Here is a 24,639-nt window from a genome sequence, read left to right on the forward strand (position 1 = left end):
AGCTTGAGGGTGTTTGCTATAGAAGTAGTTTAAATTTCCTCCTCTGTATTTACTTCCAAGCAGGTATGAGTTGGAATATAAAGCAGAGGTTAGGAGTTTCATACATTACCATTAGTGTGGTATCTCTGCCACTAACTTCTGTTTTGTTAAAAAAATAAAATAAAAAATTGGATTTTATTTTACTAGTGGGATTCCATTACATCTGCTACAAATCTGAGAGCATTTGGGAATGTGCAGACTTTTTCTCTCCCTTAAAAAAAGGTCTTTCTGTACTTTTTGAAATTTCCTGTAGGGTTAAAACAAAATATTCCTAGGAAAATCAACTGAAAAAAATCATATGCATAGCCACATCCTTTATATACATGTAGATGTATCTTAAAAAAACCTCCAACTTTTGACAATGAAGTAGTCAAACTTATTTCAGATTTTCTCAAGACCACATGCTGCATATTTAAGCATTTCCATTTTCACTGACTCAAGGCAAAAACATTTACAAACAGAAGGATGAAAAAAATTAGAAGTGTCTATGTAGGAAATAACTCTTGTAAAGTTTAAAGTAGTAAGTACACAAATACTATAAAACTCAGCCACTCTAAAATGACTGTAGCTGTAACTGATTATAGTAATTAAACATTCCCATTATATGCTTTTATTGAATTTTCTATTTTAAAAAATGTTTCTCAAACTACATTAAAAATGGGCAAAGCACTACACAACACTGCCGTAGTTTTGACACAGTATGTATACACACACATATTACTCACATAAAATGAAAAGTCAAGGAGAATTCTGTTTTCTGAAGTAACTAAAAGACATTTCATTACTTTGTTCTTCTCCTTTCTTCCCTCACTCCCCAATTTTTATCTAGCTAGCCCAAGCAATGCGTCAGATCTTAAATGTGTACTATGACTCTATTTTTTTTCCCTTCATTCAGACATTCTTGGTTTTCACGTCTGTGCTGTGAAACCCATAGCAGCTCTCAGCAGCAGTGGTGTCACACTGAACTGAACTGGTAGACAGGGAATCAAAACTGTTATGGTTAAACAGGTCTATAAGTAAACTGCTTCAACTTACAGAGATTCTTTCCTCAGCAACCATTATTTTTAATGAGGCCAGTTTACTTTTGGAATCTTGGCAAAAAACAGTCATTTACTCTAGTCCTAGAGCAATGACTGCAAACTGGGCAAACATAAAGATTACATGCAATGTAAAATCTGCATGTGCATATCATTACACAAAAAACCCATGATGTGCTGGGAAAGAGGCCTGTCAAGCTATTGTGTTTGTTAATGAAAAGAACAGTTTTATTCCAAACCAGTCTACTGTATCAGATTTGATAGAACAAGTGTTAACTAAACATCATGCTTAAAAGCTTTGATGAGAAAATCTAACACGTTAAACTAAGAAACAGTTCAAGGACAGCAGGAGGCAATTCCAGAACACAGGCGCAATCTATAAAGGCAAACTACCACAGCTTTTTGATGTTAAGTAAGTAGCAATATCACTATACAACAAAGCTTAGAGGCAGACTGTTGTATCAAGTTTAAAAGTTTAATATCTAGGGTCAAAAGCCTCAATTACCTATTCCACTACTACTTAGAGAAGAAATCAATGTTAAAGTATGATTTGCTGAAAGCATTACCTAAATTATCACACTGAGTTTTTCTTATTCCCTTAGCATCTGAATTTTTAGTATTTCAGTTATGATGCATCTCAGACACTCAGACCACCACAAAACATACATGTTTGGACTTCAACAAGGTGGGAGGTCAGAGACACTTACTTTGAAAACATATACATTTCTTAAAACAGGTTATGCCCATTAAATGGCCTAAGAAAAAGGGCAACACTGCAACAGAAGTGCCACTTAGTAAATATGCTGCATAATTAGTGCATTAGCACTTTAAATTCATCCATTTCAGGAGAAAGCATAAAAGTACACATTCAAAAAATACAAAACTAGGGAAAAAAGTCCCTTCTTAAACTAGAGATTTACTATGTTTTTGACTGTCAAACAGGCTACATGACACAAGTTACTAGCTATTTAATAATTTGGTCAGTTAGTGAAAGATGGTCGTCTAGTTATTTTTCATGGGTATGTGCTTTCTTTTGTCCATTTATAAAAGACTATAGAAAGTATGACTAAATGATAATTGGAAATGGAGGAAAGATACCTTCTCAAGGCAAAAGAGGAAAAAAACCCCAACTTTATAGTTGTACTTTTTAATCTTTATTTTGAATATGAATAAGGTATCTTTGCACTCGATACAGAAAACCACATGGATTCCTCTATGTATTCTTCTCTGCCTGTCCACTCCACAGCTTTTAAGAACATATTGTGACCTTCACTGCTGATGAATCTAAGCTCATTCATTAAGTTAAACAGGGACATAACTCTGCCTATCACCTTACCAAACCAAAAAAAGTTTTGCCAATATCCCTGACTTGGCAATTTTAACACTTTTAACCTTTGTAAATAAAATCTAGAATTAAATCACTTTGCTTTTCAGGAATATTAATCACTATTATCAGGTATTCTAAATTAAACCCTAAAAGTTAGAGCAAATGAATGGGATGGAGGGGACAAATGCCTTCTGTACAAATCTTTATATTATAAATTATCATTGCCTATTTTGAGCAGCCTGGGCTGCAATGCCACCTGGTGGCTTAGAAAAAATAACAGGATTCTGCCTGAACAGTGCTTAATGGCTTGGAAAACATGCAATATTCTATAAAAATACCAAACATGGCAACAATGTTTAAGTTAATAATCTTTATTTCTTATCTAACAAGGCTTGTTTCATTCTGTTGCTCCCGGTGTGCAGTATTTTAAGTTTTAAAGTTCACATGTCCAGATCTAACTTCAGTTGGAATTTTACAATTGTTTTCAATGGTGAGTTGAACTTACCAATGAGTATATTATACTGTAAACAGTTGTACACATACACAGAGTCTAATTCACACAATGCCAAAAGTTGAATTTTTCCCCATTTGAGGAAAAATCAAGTACAGCAGAAGTCTAAAAGGAAGGTTACTGAAATGCTTTGTAAAATTACACTGTATAATTAATTCCATAGTAAGAACGTTTTTATGGTGTGTGTTGGTGACCTTTTATTACCATCAAGTTCACAATGCTGGTGGGCTGCCTTTTAATCCCTCCGCAGACAAAGGCCCTAAATAAACACAGATCCCTTCCTGGGAAAAAGTCCTCTCTGGTTAAATGGTAAGGAAATGAGTAAATCATTAGTAATCTTTAAAGCCAAAGCTATAAACTCAAGTTACCTTAAGTTAAAATGAAAGTGTCCTGCAAGAGTTTCAAAGTTCTGTCACAGATAGAAATCTCCAGCTCTTGACTCCAGACTAGGCGCCAGCTGATAAACAAACAATTTAAGTCAAGAGCTGGAGAATTCCCAGCTTTTTCATTTAATGGCTTTGGCCAAGAGTATTTATTGCCTCCAGTTTTATTCTCACTTAGCTCTAAGAGGAAATTTAAACTCATCATTATCTTAAAGCCCCATATGGGCCACAGTCAGCTCACCTGATAGAGCTCCTTTTACTCTGTGTAAGTTCTACTCCCCACTAGAAGTGATGTAATAGTGTAAACTAATTAAATGTAGTTTTAGGCTGGCTTTTTAATAGGCTAAATAAATTTTGTTCAATATGGTTTATATTCCCACTTGGGGCAGTAATGATTCCAAAAAGTTTAACTTTACAATTTCCAGTCTAAACTACTAGTAGTTTACTCCATAAAGGACAATTGAAATAAACAAACAAACAGTTTTTGTAACAAGAGCAGTCAACTGTGTTGAAAATTCTTTACCATAAATTGCTTCAATGGTACCAAAAGGTACAGAGAATTGTGAAAAAGCAGACTGCATAAAAATTCCAAACTTTGAACAAAACATTTCAGGAATGCAAGGACATACAAGTAATTAAAATGTGGTGTTTAGTACTTGTTCTGGTTTTAGAATAGAAACTAGCAAAGCTATAGAGCTGCAAATTAAATATTAACTAAGCATCTGTGGTCAAGCCAAAGTGTTGAATGTGGTGAGCAAGTCCAGCATGGAAAGATTATATCCTAACTCTACCGGAAGACAGCATCATCCTGTGCCTCAGAGGCCACCTTCCTCCCTCTGTTCTAAAAGTATATACTTGGAGGAGGTTAGAGTTATTTAATACAGATTCTAATGATAATTTCATCTCAGAGATTTTTCAGTCTATCATGATTTAGATTCAGCACTTGCCACCTCATCCCTGGCATCTCCCTCTAATAAAACATATTTGTCCTGTATATTAATAGCTTAGAAACTTTCCACTTAAGAAATAAAATTCACAAGTATCAGATGGAGAACTGTGCTTAGCAAAAAGTCTGACTACCATTCCTAAAGGGTTAATAGAACTCAAACTTGAAACCAGGAGGTTGCATTCCCCTCCCACCCAGCCCCTTTTCCCAAAAAATACTTTCCTAACCTGACTTGGCTGAAAAAGCCAATTAATTGTTCCAGTGTCTGCCAAGACTTCTTATTCCTTTAAAAATGCAGATAGTGTTTGAGACAGCTGGCTATTCCAAACCCAGGTAACACCCCTAGATGTGGAAAGAATGAGTGAACATGAATTATGATTAGTTTTTTAAATGGTTTCATAATGAAACAGACAGACAGGTATCTTAAACCTACTGTATTTCCAGCATATATTATTTAAAAAGGAAAACACGGTGTCTAGATGTCTCTGCTACTCCACCAAGTCTATGGAAGCAGTTTAATGCAAATTGCATTAAAATATGTGGAACTAGTTTTTCTGTCTTTCTTAGGAACTGATAGTACAGATATTATGATGTCATGTAAAACACATACACACACGAAGCAACCACCAAATGACAGACAAGAACCTTTCTGAGCCTGAGCTACTGCAATTTGTACAGAAACTAGTCATTTTAGGTCAAGTTAAGGTCATGGCAAGGCAGAGAAACCCTTATGACAGTTGTAAGCCAAGTATCTAGCTCAGAATTGAGCAGAGAACTGCAGTTAAATCCCTATTTACTTTTCTACATGAGTAAGAGGTCTAAAATATACTACAGTACTAGGGAAAGCAAAGAAAAAGTCCATAAAATTTATTTTGTAACATCTCTGCTCATTAAGAAGCTTATACTAAGAAATTGCTGCTGACTGAGCTGTACATGGAGTCAATGTAAAGAGGAAGGAGAATTTGAAACATTCAGATATTAACTGTTATTAACTAAAACACTAATTCGTATAAAGTTTTATGATTTTACTGTATTGTAATAACATAAGTTACTCTCTTATAATCTCATATTTTAGAAGGAGCATCAGTTATTTATATTTGTCGATAGCATTTCCACTATCATCAATTAAATACACCAGATTTATTGTATGTCTTTCCTGTAACTTCAGATTTAAGCCACAGGATTTATTTTTGGAAAAAATCTCCCATTTGAGTTAACAAGAACCCCTGCTTGTAATGTACTTTGTGCACTTTTGAAAACTGTTCTACAGTGAACATGTACTAAAACATAGGTAAGTGTGAGCCAATATTGACAATTTCTAAATAGTGGGGAAAATTACAGAAGTTTTCACAAATACATGAAAAGTAAAACAAGTATAAAAATATCAGGGACTGTTTTTCTGGGAGCATGTTTACATCTTTCTGGCCAGTGATGACCAGTGGAGACCAGTGATGACCAGTGGGACCAGTGATGAGTGGCATTCCCCAGGGGTTGTTACTGGGACCAGTGCTATTCAACACCTTTGTTGGCAACAGGGACAGGGGGACTGAGTGCACCCTCAGCAAGTTTGCCGACAACACCAAGCTGTGTGGTGTGGTTGACATGCTGGAGGGAAGGGATGTCATCCAGAGGGACCTTGACAGGCTTGAGAGGTTGTGCCACATGAACCTCATGAACTTCAACGATGCCAAGTGCAAAGTCCTGCATGCGAGTCAAGGCAATCCCAAGCACAACTACAGGCTGGGCAGGGAATGCATTGAGAGCAACCCTGAGGAGAAAGACTTGGGGGTGTTGGTTGACAAGAAACTCAACATGGCCCAGCAATGGGCATCTGCAGCCCAGAAAGCCAACCATGTCCTGGGCCACATCAAAAGAAGCATGGACAGCAGGTGGAGGGAGGTGATTCTCCCCCTCTACTCCACTCTTGTGAAACCCCACCTGGAGTACTGCATTTAGTTCAGCTCTGGGGCCCTCAACGTAAGAAGGACCTGTTGGAGCGAATCCTGAGGAGGGCCATGAAGATGATCAGAGGCTGGAGCACCTCTCCTATGAAGACAAGCTGACAGAGTTGGGGTTGTTCAGCCTGGAAAAGAGAAGGTTCCAGGGACACCTTATAGCAGCTTTCTAGTACCTAAAGGGGGCCTACAAGAAAGCTGGAGAGGGACTTTTACAAGGGCAGGTAGTGATAGGACAAGGGGTAATGGCTTTAAACTGAAAGAGGGTAGATTTAGATTAGATATTAGGACAAAATTCTTCACTACAAGAGTGGTGAGGCACTGGACCAGGTTTCCCAGAGCAGCTGTGGATGCCCCATCCCTGGCAGTGTTCAAGGCCAGGCTGGATGGGGCTTTGCGCAACCTGGTCTAGTGGAAGGTGTCCCTGCCCATGGCAGGGGGGCTGGAACTAGATTAATTTTAAGGTCCCCTCCAACCCATTCTATGATTCTGTGATTCTATGATTTTCTGTTTATTTGCTTTTGTTTGTTTTTTAAGGAAAAGAAAAATGTTGACAGCCTACGTGCAACACTTAACAAACAGGGCCTTCAGGCCTGAACTGTGATTTCTCCAGCTTAATTTTCCCTCTCCCTAAGTTTAGTTTTGATGCAGTTTATTTAAATACGTAACTGTGGAGTTCTACCTCATCAGAGCAAGTACTTACTCATAGTAACAATTAAATTTGTTGGCTTTCCTAAGAACTGTCTGATTAGGGAGGCAAAGTAATGATGGGCTGCACAAATTAGCTCCAGAGTTCTAAGGGATCAAAGTTGTATTGCCCTCCGAAAAGAGATCCTCAGCTTGGGAACTTCAGATCTACTTGAAGCAACACACACAGGTGACTAAGAGCGGGTAAACACCTTCCTAGTAAAAGCTGTCAGTTCAGGTACATATTCTAAAAAACCTTGGCAATGCTGCAGACAAAGTTCAGTGGTTTCAGCAACCTACATGAGGTTAGGAACCTCATTAGGAACAATTAAAACCAAGCCATGCATCAATAAAAGAGACACTCCTTTGCAGCTGCAGTCTATGACAAGTACTTACAGACAAGTACCTTTCAGCTAATAAACTTTCTCCAGTTCTCTTTTCTCCCATAATCCTGAATGTTTTGCCATTGGAAATCCCGGACAACAACTGGAATTTTAAAAATGTGTTTTATTTCATCAGCCAGTGTATAGGATACTCAAGTTGTTAGAGAATATAAGTGACAGAGATTCAGGAACGCTCATTCCCAGCTGCGACCTCATGAGAAACGGCAATATACCTACTAGAGTGGATGAAGGGAGAGGAAAAACGGACATTATTTCTGCTTCAATTAGAGAGTTAGGAAGTGAGAGACAGCATTTAAAGTGAGTTAGTCATTGTTGTGCTGCAGAGACATAAATAGAGTAGTAACGAAACATAACAACTTGCAAAGCCTAAATACACAGTTCTGCTTCAAGGTCATGTTTGGAGGAGATGCTGCTTTGAAAAGAACCATGAAATATTCTAACCCAATACTATTTATTCCATTTCCAAGAAAGGCAGAAAGGAGTATGTCATTGTGCTAAGCTGTATTTCAACAAGGTTAAATAATCTATCAATAAGGTCAGATGCTGAAAATAGCAAACAATAAATCATAAAACATCAAATAATAAATCTGCTATGCTTACTTCCAGGATGAAGGATATTTCCAAATAATTAAAATTGTTAGCTTAAAGCTATAAAGTCCAGCCAAATCATGACCAGGATGTCAGCTCTATGTAGTGCTTTGAAATTCTTGAGTTTCAAAGACAGTAACTCAGTAGTATAAAACAGACAGATTACCCTACAGACACTTAACAGACACTGAGGACATAGCTCTTCAACTTGCACTAAATTCCCATTGAAATGGATGGACTTGAGTAGATGCATAAGTGTTTAATGCTGCATTGGAGCCTTATAGATGTGCTCTATTAAGGTACTTCTAATAATTATCTTTCCCATGACTTCATGTAGTTTAAATTTCTTGATTCTTAGCAATAAAGGGATACCAGTGAAAATGTTATTAAAGTTTTGATAGTGATTAACTAATCATATGTCTTGTGACATATACTGTTTCTGTAAGCTTCTGTTTCCAGAGTCCAAAGCTAAAAATAGCAGGTTTTAATATATACTAAAGTTTTAGCCTTCAGTGCTTTTAAATGTTAGTGCCAACAAACTAAAAATAAACTAACAAAATTTAAAATGAGCTGTCTCTAAAACATTCAAGATTTGGAATATTTGACCTATGAATTCATAACATGAACTAGGGGAAAAAAAAGCAAGATGGAGAAGACTTTCAAATGCTTCAATGGACTATAATGCCTTATGGTTCAATAAGCTGTTGGTATCTGCCACCATAATTAATTACACTCGTGCTTCCCTTCTGCCCCTTGTTAGTAAAACAGAAGACAAAATACAAAAAAGCAGATTCATTACTTGTTCAACCCATCAGTAACCTGCATGAACTACCTGAAAAAAGAAAACCCTAAAATTATGAGTACACAAGAAGCTGCCAAACCGCATATCCTCTCCCCACTCTGTTTTCCATCGAGTAGCTTTTTCTTCTGAGTAATTCAATAGCAAAAGGAAAAAAAAAGCTATTGTACTTTACTGCCTCTTGCACAATGTGATGAAAGAACTGACTCAGAAACTTGTTTTCTATTTTCAGCTGTATTATTTGGTCTAATAAAAGTGTCTACCTTTCTGTACACAATTTCCCTTCTTTGTATTCTTAAACCACGATGTTAAAGAACACTGGTACTGTGTTACTATGATTAGTACTGAAACATGATAGATATGTATTATTTGTGTGGCAGGAATTTAATTAGCATAATAATGTACACTACTATGGCAAGAATTTACGACTACAAAAAAGCTGAAATTCCTCTGTGGTTCAGCATTCAGAAGCAAGGGAAAACAGCAACTCACACCACTTTTAGACTCCAAGGATTACTGCACCCAAGCAGTAATTTACACACATCCCACAAGAAATGGCAGAGCCATAGGAAATGCCACTCTTAACCACACAGGGTTCCATTTGACTGACAACTGCATTCGGCCTGTCTTTTTCCAATTAAGCTCCATCTGTTTCCTCAGTTGGACTGGTTGGCTTGAGGCCTCTCAACAGAACATCCACTGTATGTTATTGCCCCCACTCCCCCAAAAACCTTTCACTGCCAGAAGCCAGGGGATGCTTCCTCAAAGCATGTCATTGGGTAGGAGCAGGCGAGATGGGTGGGAGTGGATGTGTGGCACACGAGCTTCGGGAGCACCCTGAAAATGCATGGTTTTAGTAACTTTGACACATCCAAGGAAGGGTTAAGTACCTACAAAATAAAATAAAAAGCACCATTTTTCTTTCATTATATAGTCTGACCAAAAAGCTTCTGAAACCAAAATTAAATAGTGTGTTCCCTTCCACTCGCTAACATACACACTCTAAAATAAATAATGGCCAAACTGATTTAAATGAAATTCTGTAGAAGAATTTGTGCTTGGATGAAAATGGCACATTTAAGCCTGAAGCAAAAGTAAAACCGCCAAGTTATAAACCTCTCAAATGAAAGGTTTATAATGGAAATGCCAACAGACCCTTAACTATAGTGGAGCTGTTAGGTGCCAACATATAAATAATTTTAGTTTTTGTGGTCACTTACGATAAATTAGATACAGTGCAAGTGGAAACAGTAGGGTTCTGATTCAGTAAACAGTAATGGCCAAGAGTGCATGTTTGGATTTTTAGACAAGTATAGCATAGATCTGATGCTGGCACTGAATTGGAGTCTATAAGGGACATTTGGACTTTTTAAAGTAGTAAGCAAGCCATATTCTGAATTCTTGAGGGCTTGTAAAATAAAAACTCCTTAACAAGCTTTGCTGCCTACTGTTTCAGTCTTTTAAGAATCCTTTAACCCAGTTGCCAAAAAATGCTCTGTTCAATATTGGTATAATTGTCTACCAAGGAAAACAACATACTAAGTAAGTGTACATAGTTAATTTAGTGTTAAGAATTGCTAAACATACTAATACAGCGGGAAAAAAGTGCCAGTGACCAAACAGTAACAGATTAATCATCTTCTTTATTTAGGTGTGCCAGCAGCTGCTCCAGTAACACAAATGCCTTCCTATAGTCCAGTTTGTTCTAGCACAGGAATGATGCATTTAGGTGATTGGGTATGTTCATTTTGGCCCTGGGAGGCATTTATTGCATTGTTTCACAGCAGTCAAGCCCCCCCCCCGCCCCGCCTCAGCATGGCATGTTGAGGCAGTGATGGATGCTATTAGTGCTCTCTGCAGGAACTTCCATCTTGGACAGGGTGGGAGCCCTCCGAGGCAGCCAGGATTCAGGCTAAGGCTGCTAAGAGGATGCTCCATCTCAGGAAACTCTCCTGCTTGCCAAATTCACATCAGCTTCTCATTTAGTGCTTCCGCTACAAAACCTTCCCGCTGCCCCAGCATCACCCCTAACTCCCCACTAATAAAAATTCTAAGATGAGTTATCTGCAAAAACGGGAAAGCTATACACACTCCTAGTTTACTCTAACTAGAGCTCTACTACGACAATGTTTCATGTGCAGATAATGCCACCAAAATTTCCTCTCTCCAAATGTCCTCCAACTTTTAGAAGAGAGGAAATCTCTATTCTTCCAGCATACTCAACGTAAAATGCCTTACTCAAGACAAAAAGCATTTAGCTGCTCTCAAATATTGCTTTCAGACTACTAGCAATTGTAGCAACTCTGGGAGGTAGTTTAATTGGAAAAATGTTGGACAGCAGAAATCAATGAAGTTTGAAAAGCTAACTATGTATAGTCATATACCTGTACAAATTATCTACGTTACCTTTATATTGATTTCTGAAGTCATAATTTTAAGCGTAACAAAGAAAAGTAACACAAATTAAACAGAAGTAGTACACTCCTCAGCCAGAGCTAAAAGTCAATTTGACTTTCTCTGTACTCCCACTGGTAAATATACTAAAAGCCACAAGCCCCCCCTCCCCATCTTACTGCAGACAAATTTAACATTCTTCCACAATTCAGAATAAATAAAATACAACTGCTTACAGAACCAGGAACAGAAACTGAAGGGTCAGCATTAGGGTGACACTTCCATGCATAATACTGTTCCTGTCAAGCCATTCTTTAATGCTTCTTATGAACAGATACAGGTTTAAGCTGTCTAAGGTCTAGGAAATTCCACACACTGTGTCCCGGCAAAACTATAGGAATGAAAATAACTAAATTTTAAGGGTTAAAGTTGTAGGTGAAATACAGTGCAGCAAGTCACTTTTGTTTTCACTTCAAGTCCTATGTTGTGCTTGGCATGAAATGAACTGTACTTAAAAACTCTTCAGCTCTGGAACTGCATGACTCTTCTCCATCCTCTGCATTTCAGTAGATCGAAGCAGTGAGCCAACAGGACTAAATACTGTTGGACAAACTGAAAGGTGAATGTTTACATAGTTTGTGCGCTCACAGCTGGATTCTAAATGCTTATCAACAGTAAAAGGCAATACTGTTTCCCTTAAACTTTTATTTAATCATATAAATCATGGTTTTTCAAAGTGTGGTTGGAGAATTAGGAAATCCTGATATTTCTGCATGCTTTCTGTGGATTAACCAAGGAGCGGCTCTGCTAAGGACAAAAACTCAAGCTACTGAGTTGTCTCACAGTGGGCAATACTACAGTAAACACTATAAATATCAAGATTTTTTCAGGTATTTATTTAAGGTGCAGAGGGAATACTGCTCCCTTTTTTTATTAACACAACTTAAGAGACTTGTAAAAACATAAAGATGTCCTCCACTACAAGAAAATTTTCTTCAATGAACCAGTGACTGAGACTGGCTCCAGATCATCAAATAATACTGTCACACATAAATCCCATCCTTATCCAGCTCATCACTATGACTTTAGAAAGGAAACACAAGTAACCCAGAATACCAGCATCATCCAGATGGAGGTCAATAGAAGATCTGCTTTCATTCCTGCTGATCCTGGATTCAGCCACTTAGGGGATCAACAATTTACTTTCAAAGGCCTGCACTGCAAGACAAGGGCAGTTGTCCCTGCCTGCAAAGTTCCCCCCATCTGGATTGGTGTTTTCTACTCCTTTAAAATTGTTTAAGTATTTAATGGGCCTACAAAGGAGTCTTCTTCAACACAGAGTAGTTTCAACAAATATGTTCTAAGACTTTGGTTCAGGTACTTAAGATGTTAATGTTTCTTCTCATGTGTCTAGTCTAAGATCTGAAGAGCTCCCTTGCTGAGTAAGTGACAAAATAAAATATGTAATTCTAAGTCTTCAAAGTTTTCAGAGGTCTAATCCATTTAAGTAAGTCAGCTTTCTCTGGACTTTCCTTTTTTTTAAACAGGAGTTGCACCCACTGAAAAAGTCTTGTTTAAGGCAACACTGAATTGCAAGTACAACTGCTTTCCATTAAGATTCAGAGTAAGTTGCATTTTCTCCAGTGGCACCTCCAATGCTTGTAGCTGATGGGAACTGTCCCCACACCAACGGCTGCTGTGTGGGCACAGTGTACTCCGAGTTCCACTCTGTGCTGTGCCTTCCAGTTTGTACCTCCTGCTCTGGTGTGCGTGGTGCTGGGCTCAGTGCTGCTGACATGTGAGCCGTCCACATTTAGCATAGTACAGAATTAGGACTCAGAAAGAGTCAGGGCTTTTTTAAGGTCTGGTGCTTATCATCCCTACTGTCCCAAGCACAGGAGTCACGCTAGGTTTTTTGACTACATGAAAAATACACACTTTGAACAAAAGGCTCCATTTAAAGAGCAAATAGAGAGAAAAAGAAGCCTATGAGCATTTAAAACCAAAACAAACTTTGTAGAAAGTTTCAAAGTCATCATTGCATTCCAGAAGTGTTTCCAAACACCACCTGCAACTCCTTAAATTTAAAAGTACTCTAGAAGAAGCAATCAAAATTTAAAAAATTAAATTAAATAAATTCTTATTCCCTAGAACTTACAACAGGCAGAAATCTGAAGATCATTCTTATTCCGTGTGTCTCAGAATACTTGACAGGATGAGCCAGATACTAGCATTAAAGTAACCACAAGCAAACAGAGCAGCTATTAGGAATGTGGTAACAGCTCACATACAGCCATGGATATTAGAACCAGTTTTACTGAGAAAAGGAATGTTGGCTCTAATTCTTTTCAAAGAGTGCCACTGGGATTTTTAACTTCCATCTGGACAGTTTTCCTTTAACTGTTTTTGAACACCATGTGTGAGAATACAACAGAATGGTAGACATTAGAGATGGAAAAGACCTATTAGATCATGTAGCCATCCTTCTGCCAGTTAAAGATTCTTCCCTACAGAATAGTTCCTAGCGCTTTGCCCAGTACAGTTTAAAGCATGTCGAGATAATTGGCTTCAGCCATTGCCTTTGGAAAATTATTCCACAGTGTATGAAGAATGTCATTAGGAAGTTTTTCCTGGTAGACACAGCATGCATTTTTCTTTCCTTAATAATTTCCAGCCTATTATTCCTGGTTATATCCCATTGGGCCAGCCTGAGTAACTCATCTTTACACCTTTGAATAAATGGAGACAGGTATGTTTCCCCATACATGGGTCACTAGTTGGCCAGACAACACACAATTTTATAGCCAAAATATACACTATACTTCAATAAAATCAGTCATTCCACCCTTTTAGTTATTGTAGGATAATAATTTCCACCTCAGTGAAAGTTTATTTATCATTTTTAGATTATACTCTCAACGAATCTGCTTATTCTTCCTTGCCTTCTGCTACCTTCTGCATTCTCCATTAAAAAAAAGCATAATAGACTCACAGAAGAAAAATACCCTTGCAAGTCAGCACACCAGTAAATGTACTATCTAAGTACATTCTGCAACAGCAGCTGCTATCAACATTGTGATTTGTGCACAGGGTTTATACTCCCTCCCTCCCCAGTGTCAAAATACACCTTTTTGCCAACTGTAACATTTTCATAATCTTCATTCCTTTCCAATTTCTCTCCAACAAAACAGGACAATTAAACTAGCTTTATTACTTACAAATACTTAACAATACTTACAAAACGTAAGTATTGTTAGTTTAAAGCATAAGTTACTAACTAGAAATCAGAAGCTTTTCAAGCATCTCAGATTTCAAAGTATTTCTTTGTCCTCATTCCAGCTTCCTTAAATCAGTTCACCTGATTCTTCCCTTTTTCATTATCAGTTACTTCCTATGCTACTTTTACCTCATTTAGATTTCAAAGTAACTCGGTAAAATTTGTCATACTATCTTTAACATTAAGGTTGTACATCATCATTTCTACTACCCTCCCTGGATCACAAACATTGCAAAAAATGAGAATGATCAGATGCACTCAGAAAAAATGTGAACAGAGAAACTAAGAAACATGTCAGGAAAGAAAAGATTAAGCAAGACATCAGAGACTAAGGAAAAGCAGAAGAAGTAGTGAGGTGAAAATGCTGTGGTTGGTATCAGGAGCACAAAGAATATTGTGGCCACTCTGAGTACACACACTCAAGCTTCAAAAATATAAAGCATAAAAGCATGAATTTGGTCAGAATTATTAGTTTTAATTCACAAACCTGCTTTGTCTTGACAATGTTTCAAGGATCCTAACAAATACTCAAATCAAAGCATTAGCAGGCCAAAAAGACAGAACCAAGCAAAGCCTCTATACCATTGAATACAGGAGATTCCTTATTTCATGCCTTCTGTTTATTAAAGAAGTACATAATCTTTCAAATTAAAAATGTTGAATCAATCAACTAACTCTTTGATGAAGTCATAAGATTGCATTTCTCTAAAAATGCACAAAGCTAAGGAAACAAAGCAGACAAAACCCTAGGAAAGCCAGTAAAAAGTAGCTCTATGAAGGCTCTCCAACAGAGAGGTCTATTAAACAAGTTTTATTCTGGCAAATGTATCGATGATGCTTCCTTATTACAACAGAACTTACAAACTATGATGTAATGTTTGAACCACTCATTACTAATTTTTATTATTTAGTCTAGTCCTGAAATATCTTCCAAATCATCTTTGCAAGTATCAATGTCCACAGACATAGTCTTAACTCTTCTGCAGGGCACTGTCCTCCACTTCCCTTGGAAAAGACACTGCATTAAACCTTCAACATTCAAGTAAGAGAAATGTATTCACCAATTATTCTGTTTGGCCTATTTAATCTCTGCTAGCAGTCTGGTCATGCCATTGAAATACATTCACTTTTCCAGTCTTAAAGCTGTCCTCTTTTTTTTTTTTTAAAAAAAAAAACAAACAAAACTGGAGTCATGAAATATATTGGTCTTTGAAAGGGAATAAAATAAAAGATCTCCACAGTACTTCTTAACATTCTTTTTCTTTGCTCCATATTAAGTACAGATCCAGCCATACAGGGAACAAGTCCGCAATTCACCCTTCAAGGACTCGCATTTTACATTAACAGAGAGCTGAAATCTCAATTTGTCAGTGTTATTACTAATACTCTTTCCATCACTTAATGGTTAGCTTGAGCTTATGGAAGTAGTACTGTAAGATTAAAGTTTGAAATGACAGCTGGAATAGAAACTCCAGCCTTTTCTAACCAGCTCCAACCCATGGATCCTCCAAAAATTTTTTCATTCTACCGTTTATTATTTTAGCATGACTACAGATGTCTACATGACAGCTGTTATTAACAATTAGCAGCCTGAATTTTTTATTGACAACTATCTTGACTGAAGTAGACAGTTTCTACTTGTTTCATTATCAGATCTAAAGAACCATACTTACAAAAGAATTGAAAACAGTTTATCTGTACCTCCAAAAACAGAAAAGCAAATCAAGCTGTCACATCTTTTTACGAAGTTTCAGCAGAATGCTCTACAATGTATTTTGAGCAGAAGAGGAGCTGATATAATTTCAAGAGTCAGTGGAAGGGAAAAACAGTTGAAAAAGTAGTACCTGAATGCTTACAATAAAGAATGCATCACATCAGAAATAAAAAAAACAACCACTTTGTCCACTGCACTTTAGACAACGCATATTTTCTATTGTACTGAAATTAGAAGTTTCATTTTTTTATAATATAAATATACTACAAAATAAAGTACTGAATTAAAAAGGGGAAAACGTTAAAGCAGCATCAGTGAAACCACTAGTAAAGTTTGCTCTGAATTTTAAGGTAAGAATCTGTATCATACTTTCAGTGAAATCAGTGGGAGGGCAAACTCAACACAGTTCTTAAAGGATAAATTTAGATCCCTTACTCTGCCAGTTGTGTCTTTGGTGCCAACAGAAGTTAGTTTTAAATACACTCCTGTGATAATGTATGCTTTAAAAGCCTTTTATACATACAAAGGTGCAGAATCTCATCTTCTCAGAAAGATAAATTTACTCCCCTAGATTAAGAAAAAAATAAAATTAAATACACACAGATCTTGAAGATGTTTCCTCATTTGTCATATGCTCACAAAGAGCTGACAAACCAGGGCAGCACTGGGAACTGTGACACAACTTTCTCGTGTGGTCCTCACAAGAGATGCTAATCCCAGGGTAAAGCGATTGCTATCTCTAAACAGCATTAGCAGCATAATCTGCATGCAACTACTGGGATGAGAGGTATTTTCCAAAGTCAGTTAATACAAAATAACACAATAGTAACTTGGTGCATGAACTTCCACTTAATGGGTCCTGACTGTAAGCTGCAAGTAAATGCTGTAGGCCGATCAAGAAGAAGATGGCACTACTACCTTGGCACACAGGCTCATCTGAAAATGACGAAGGGAAAGAATCTTTCAGGGGTAACATTGCAAACAAGCCACTAAAATCTGGCACTAATGCTAGGCCTTAAAATACTTCTTCTGCAATGTCAGGACAGGATTAAAATCACTGCTGTTTTTTCATAAGGTTCACAGACCAAGCAATTTTCAAAATATTATTTAGTTTGTGAAATAACTTGCCCACAGTGCATATGAACATTACCTTCCACCAGGCAACACCCAAATACCTAAAAACACAAGTGGAACTGTCTGCCAATAACAGCTAGTAAACAGACACAACTAAAGACGACAGTTCAGGCATGCTGCTTTCTCTTTCTCCTCATTGCATCCCACAAACGCCCTCCCTCACACTCCCTGCCAAGTCTACTGCGTCGCACAGAAACAGAGCAATGCCTGCCAATTTCTGGAAAGCTGAGCATACTTCTCCATTTAGTGTTCTGTCTGAAGGCCAACAAAGCAGTCAGGACGTACAAAAATCCCCCAAAGACTTTCTGTGTCAGGTCTTGACAGATGGAAAGAACCAAGCATAATGTTAAAGCTTTTCCAACATTAACTTCTCCGCATTCCTAGCAACTGCCCACTTTAAATGTGATTTGTACAGAACCTGTGGCATTCACAAACATTATGCATTAGAAAGCTGAGGTCTCAATTCTTTCCCTCTCCTTCAGAATAACACTCAATCTGTAACTCACACTAAACACCAAATAATTTTGTATTTGGATAAACCACTAACACCAAAAGAGCCATTTGTATTCAGACTAGTCAACTGTATGTTATCATATCAACCCAGCCTGGGCATTACCATTTTCTCAAGGAACAAAGCCCCCAAAACAGCTAGGGTTGTTTTGGAATCAAACTTCTTTTTCTTTCTTTCTTTGTAGTTATAGCATAGTCATCCTTAGTATAAAAGCTAACAGGTAAAAACAAATTACAGACATTTCTAAAAGGTAAATAATTCCCTCAGGTAAACAACATATTTGGGGGAAAGAGATTGAAGACAACCACATACGAGATGTCAGAACTGCCCAACTGATAAGTAGAAGGCCATTCTGTGTTTAGAAAAGGATCAGATAGCTATATAATCCACCCACAATGTGCCTGGGTGGCCTGACAAGTTATCTGACTTTATTAGGGTTAATATTTTGGCTGGGAAGCAAGAATCTTGTCTTCCCCATTATATTCTTCAATATCACCTGTCTGGGTCTTCCTACTTTCTGTTCACGTTAGAATCCGGTGAAAATCTTGGCTACTAGCGTGTAGCCAAATCTTCCCTTAGTTTTCAGTTGAAAATTAAAAAGATGGTTAGTTTTTGCTCCTCACCCACACTCTCCCTCATGATCTGAAATTCAGGTTATGCTCTATCTAGCACCTTTTATAAACTCTGTAAGGCCAAATTCTTTCCTACCCCTTGCATTTTTATTCTCTTTCAGGTATAACTACCTGAATTACCTCATTAAAGACAGGATAATAAAGAATTCTCATGACGCCACTTACCTTAATTTTTAGAGCTGATTGTAAAAACCCCAAGATTTTCCCACACAAAATGGGTTTTCCTCACCTTCTAGGGGTTTTAGAGAATTCAACAATAGTAATAGTCAGCTACGGTTTTGTTTTCAAAGTGTTAATTTTACACTTCTGCTCTCCTCTGTCCACAAAATGGAAGACTTCCCTGCTCTATGTTATTTCTTACAAGAGACAAAATACTCAGAGATCAATAGTTAGCAACTTCAAGAATAGACAAACATCACCCGCATTCTTCAGCTGCATGAAACCAGAGGAAAGCTCCTTGACAATGAAATCCCTTATTCTCCCCTTCATTCTCTCCTTTTTAATTAATGAAAAAGCAGCAGAACTGCTTCCTGGTAACCAGTCTTTCCCAAACAGAAAGAAATGGATGACAACTGAAGAGATGTGACTACCTGCACAAAATCAAAACTTTATAAAAGAAATTAAATTAAAAGGATCACCATACCATACCATACCATGAAGGCTCAGTTTCTCCAGGTCTAACACAAAAGCATATTCCTAAACCATAACGATATTCCTAAAATAACATACATTTATTTAATGTAATGGAACAAAAAACCCCACCCCTGTACATATAGGAAAGAAAAGCAACTTGTACCAACAAGGGTACAAACTCATGGCTGAGATTGCAAAGATACAACTTGTCCAATATGAGGGAAACTGTTAATGAAGACTTACCTCCAGAAACTGGGGCATCCATGAAAACAGCTCCCATTTTTTCAACTGCTTTGGCTAATTCTTTTGAAACAGCAGGGTCTATAGTACTGGAATCTATTAGCAATGAGCCCTTCTTCACTTTCCTAAAATAAAGATTATTATTATTAGTACTACTACTACTACTATTATTATTATTAACAACTGTTTGTTGCACAAGACATCTACAACTATTACCATGGCACCGGCTTTCTTCAGCATGAGAAATGTTGACACTTTCCAGTACACTAATGAACACAAAGTTTTAAACTACTGAGCAAGATCTGATCAGTATGTGACTTCTGAATATGTATACTGCAGTTTTGAGTTACTCAAAACTCAATAAACCCTGAACACAAAAAAGAATGTTCTTCTAAACACTATTATAAAAAAATTATACAAAAAGGGTGCACTAGGAAAAACTGCCATCATGTAAGCCTGAGCAGTATACCATATATAGATTATCTAAGATGTGTTCTAAGCAACTGAACTAAATGTTGATACAGACAAAAATTTCGTGTATAACAACACAATTTCTGCATAAAGACCATACCTAACACCACAAAAGCCCACTGAAGATCTAGAGCAAAGCATGGAGAAAAATGTTAAGTTTTCCCAATGACAGTAAATTTAGGCAGAAGAATTCTATCCTGAACTGTAGAACACAATATTCTATAAATATTATATATAAAAATAAAATAGGCATTTAAAAAATGCAATTAAAAAAAATTTAATCCCCTCAACAATAAAGAATTGTTCATGCTTTTATCCATCTTTCCATTCAATTGCATTGCGATTTCATGTCCACTGGACCAGCAAACACCATGAAATCAAACAACGTGATTTCTCAGTCATAAAAAGGTGATTAATTAAAAGCTACATATGAAAGCTGAAAAGCTTCACTGCACCTTGCGTGCTGTTGGTGGTACAGTGAATTTCACTGAATCTAATTACCTAGGTGGCTGGAAATAGTCTCTCAATATATACATACGGTTGTGAACCCCACTGTAGCTCCAGACTCAAACTGCCACATACACAGACCTTGCCCTTTTTCACAGGAGAGATGTGCTGCTGCAGTTGAACACATGCAAACACAAACCAGCGTGGCAGACACAGTACTGCAGCTTCTCCCCTGATGTTCAGAACAAGGAGCAGTAGCCCAGGCTCCTTGGTAACACAGCAGGATGACTAAGTTAATCCTTAAACACTCCAAAGCATCAATGTTTTCTTCAGTAAAGGTTAAAAAGCTTCAGAAAATGATCCAAGTCAAACTGGTCACCAAGGACTAGGTCACTCAGAGCAACAATTAACCTCTACTGTCAAATTACACTTCCTTCTCTTGAATAGGAGGCTGAGAAACTGCAGCAGCACAGGACTGCCCTCCAGATCCTGTCCCTTGCAGAATTTTCCACATATAGATACTCAAAAGATTAACTGGCTGTATTATATCGGTAAGTGCTGCCAACTGGTCTTCAAAGCACTGCCATCCTGGATATAATTCTCCCGCAGCTGTTTGCCCAGCTTTGTGGGACTGATCTCATTACCTTTCTTCCCTGAAGGGTCTAAGCTACAGATACTTAGATCTGCTCAGTCCTACTTTGTGAGGAATTAAAACTACAGACAGTAAGGGAAGGAAGCAACTATTATTTCCTATATTGCAAGAATAGAAATCCCTCTCCTCTATTTCATTTTCTTATCACTGCACCTAAATATTGCCTACAATCGATACCTAAAAAAGGTATCGAGTCTAGACAATCTACTGCACTTTTGTCTTCTGTATGTTTCTTCCTTTACATTATTAACCTGGATAGCAGTAAGATCCTACATGATCCTCAGAGGTATTGAGTAGCCTTAGTCAGCCTGTCAGGACCAGCGCACACGTGGCTAGAAGAGCCTTTTAAAATACTGTTTATTTTTTAATTGGGCAAGTCCAAAACCTCTGAGTATTAGAATTCTGTGAATTACAGATTTTAGGCTCAGTGGATATCCCTCTGCAAAAGGCAAAAACCACTGTTACACATTAAACAAACTCTTCAGATATTTTCTTGTGTAATAAAACAGACAGTAAGCAGAAATCAATAAAGTCTTGTCAGCTTTTCTATGTTAATGCACTTTAATACCTTGAGACACAACGCTATCTCTTCAGAATATTTCATTTACAGGATTTCAAGTTAAAGAAAAAACTATTTAAGCAAATAATTGTTGCCAGCAAATATTCTAGTTATACTTGTCTGTAGTACATTACAGTAAAAGAAACATTTAACTGAGAAGGCAGATAAGTCAGTTAAGTTGCCTCAAATTCACAAAGATTATTATTCTACTGAAAATAAGATAAAGAGTTTAGCCAAAAGCCATTCAAAAGCAAGCACAGTTTAAGAGCTCACATAATTAGCCATATCAATAGTGAAAAAACAGAGGAAAACATCAGGTGCACGCACAGCAACAGTTACAGCAACAGTGATCATTTGACAAGCAACATGGCCTTGAATAGGAGTGGGAACTCTCCAAACTACAAAAAATTCTTACTTTAGAATTCCATTTGCTCCTGTGTAAACTTCTTTTGCATTGGGACTAGAAGGCAGCATGGTAATAATTCTGTCTGCTCTTTCTGCTACATCTGCTGGGGAATCCATTACCTTTTAAAGAAAAAAAAATCAAAATTATCTAAGCTTACACTTCCTGAAAAGAGATGTCAGACACATTTCCAGAGTTTGTTTTCAATATTCACAGGTCACTGGTCACAACTAAGCCAGGTAAAAAATCAGAACACAAGAAAAACTGCCTCCCTAATGGAAACGTTGATTAAATGGATTCAGTAACAGAAAAATTCAAAAAAATTAAAAGGATGTCCTCTCACAGAAGTTCCTCCAGAACATCCATCAGTGGGGATGCTTGCATCCCATCAACCCATTCATGAATCTGCAATTTGCTATAAACCATGCACCTATACGAAATATTGCTCTAACATTTCTAAGGAGGGACAACACAAAGGATTACAAAAATTTCACTATTTTTTCTTGTCTTCTAATATAGCACTGGAAGAGAGGAAGACTGAGGAAAAAAGAAAAAATTGACTCAATGCACCTCTGAGCTTCACCTTAAAAAAAATTAATCAGATTAACCGATGCTTCTCACAATATTATGGTTGACATTTTTAAAAAGGAAAATTATCAGCTCAAGCATTCTTCACCAAAAAGAGCTGAACAAGCTTCAAAATATATTGTTAGGTATTGGTTGTTCAATAAACTCACCTAACTTTAAAGGTATATTACCTTCCACAGCTCATTTTCAGAGGCAGGCAGTATGGTATTTAAGATACACAGCAATGAAATATTGATGGCTAAAGTAGTTAGTTTTATCCAGAAGGCATCTGCCACCAAGATTTTTGTCCAATGCTAGTTTTAAGTAATTAATTTATTTTTAAAATGCTTTGTTACTACATTCATAGCTCAGGGAAAACAGCAACAAAAAAATACAGTTTATTCTTTTATCTTTAGCCCATGAGGATCAAATCTGATTTCACTCATTCCGGTAGTTTTACTGAAAGGAATTAGGTTCCCAGCAGGAAGTAAGATGAGCAGAAAATAAATTTTGTTTGTGGATATTTACCATATATGCGATATATGTTTTCCAGTTATTGCTGCTGAATGATGAAGAGTAACTTCAATATTACAATGTTCTGTTCTGCTAAATATATTATATGCCTTGGGGTTTTAAACTTCAAGAAATGTCTTAAGCAAACTTTTATATTTATTTTTTACATACAAATTACATATATATAGAATTTCCATATCAAATGGCTTTAGGGTTAAAAAAAAAGCAGTTTAACAGCTACCTGAAAATTTGGTTCCTTTCCATAATGTAGACAAATCAACAAACTGAGGGCCTCATTTCACCATTCCTTAACTATTCATAACTACAGGTATTTGTTTCCATTTTTGTTATGTTTGATACTGAAGTCCCTTATGCAAATATATTCTCTTTTTATATACAACACATTTTTAAGGTCTCAGCATCAAAGAAAGCACGTTATGTACACACTTGTAAGAAATGCTGAATAACATCTTGAAGGACTTCTGGGATACAGCACAAGAAACTTCTTGATTTCTATTTGACTTACAGATAAAAAAAGGGAAGACTATATATATTTAGTAAACAAAGCTCTCAAAAAGTAAAGAAACACATAGATGTGACTTAGAAATATGTAGGTTTTGTTCAGAAAGAATAAGTTAATACTACACAAAACATCTGGTATACCACACAATTATAAAAGGAAACGTACCCTAGTCTAAAGAACAAAGGTTAGGAGGAATAAATGAGGCAATTACAAGCAGAAAAACTTCGACATTTGTTTAGTTAATTTTATGACTTGCTTCCCTGGAGACCAGAGAGCCTAGCTCTTTATACAGGAGTACGACACCTTTGTCTTTAGGTCCGAGTATCTCTGGCTCAGTTCAGTCCCAATTTTTATTAATAGAGGAGGAGAGAAGTGTGTAATTGGAACCTGAATTTATATACATCTTCTTATTTGAAGCGATTATCTCCAGTATTCTTAGAGGTTTGCAAGTTATCAGCTGAAGACTCTGTGGCCCACACAAAAACTACATCAGCTGGCTATGTAGATGGGGTACAGCTTGTTTTTGGTTACGGATTTAAACAATTCTTAAGCAACACAGATATATAGAAGACATAGTAGTCATCTACACAGAAATGAATTTATTCCATCCATGTCTTTCAAAATACTAACATGCCTTTTACATGAAGAAAATTAGATTAAAAACATACACAGACTGGGACAATACTTCCACAACCATACAAAGGAAAATCATGTTGCTACCTTGAAGTAAGTAGCAAAACCAGTGGGAATTAAAGTGGGAATTGTCATTCTTGGCTTTTTGGTGCTGTTAATAAATATGATTAATAATTCCAGAAGAAACCCACCTACCTGATTCAACAAGCAGCACACAAAACTTTTTTATTTATTTGGGATTTCCTGTCTCAGAAATAAAGTTGCATTATTTGAAAGCTATTAGGAAACATTAAAGCATTGGAAATCATTAAGAATATGTGTGTAACTTTAAAAAAACATACCAAATACTAATTGCTGATTACTAACAGACCATCTCAGAGTAGCAGCCCACCAAGTTCCATACATGTTCTTATACCTGCCAGTTCAAGTGAACTTTTGCAGTATGCAACTGGAAAGGGGAGACTTTTCTTCATATTGGTCATTGGTTTATGTCCTTCAATATGTGCATCTGCTTATATTTTTTCCAAAATGCTTCCCTATTTTTTCTTTATATTTACAGTAAGTCAATTAATAGTTCTGCTTGCCTGAAATAGCATTCTTACTGAATACACTGAAGAAAGCTCTATTTTCATGCTGCTTTATACATCAGAAGACTACAGT

The 24,639-nt window shown here is 36.8% G+C and overlaps 1 protein-coding gene across 1 annotated transcript in view; it reads right to left on the reverse strand.

The window, feature by feature from the left end:
* HIBADH (3-hydroxyisobutyrate dehydrogenase) overlaps window positions 1-24,639 on the reverse strand; it is an 84,931-nt gene that overhangs the window by 49,505 nt on the left and 10,787 nt on the right. Inside the window, exons 3-4 of the mRNA XM_055805732.1 lie at window positions 21,756-21,865; window positions 19,215-19,336 (exon numbers count right to left, since the gene is read on the reverse strand). Coding sequence (XP_055661707.1) covers window positions 19,215-19,336; window positions 21,756-21,865 — 232 coding nt within the window. The remainder of the gene's footprint in view (window positions 1-19,214; window positions 19,337-21,755; window positions 21,866-24,639) is intronic.

This window comes from Falco peregrinus, chromosome 5 (assembly GCF_023634155.1).
Source record: "Falco peregrinus isolate bFalPer1 chromosome 5, bFalPer1.pri, whole genome shotgun sequence".
NCBI classification, from domain to species: Eukaryota; Metazoa; Chordata; class Aves; order Falconiformes; family Falconidae; genus Falco; species Falco peregrinus.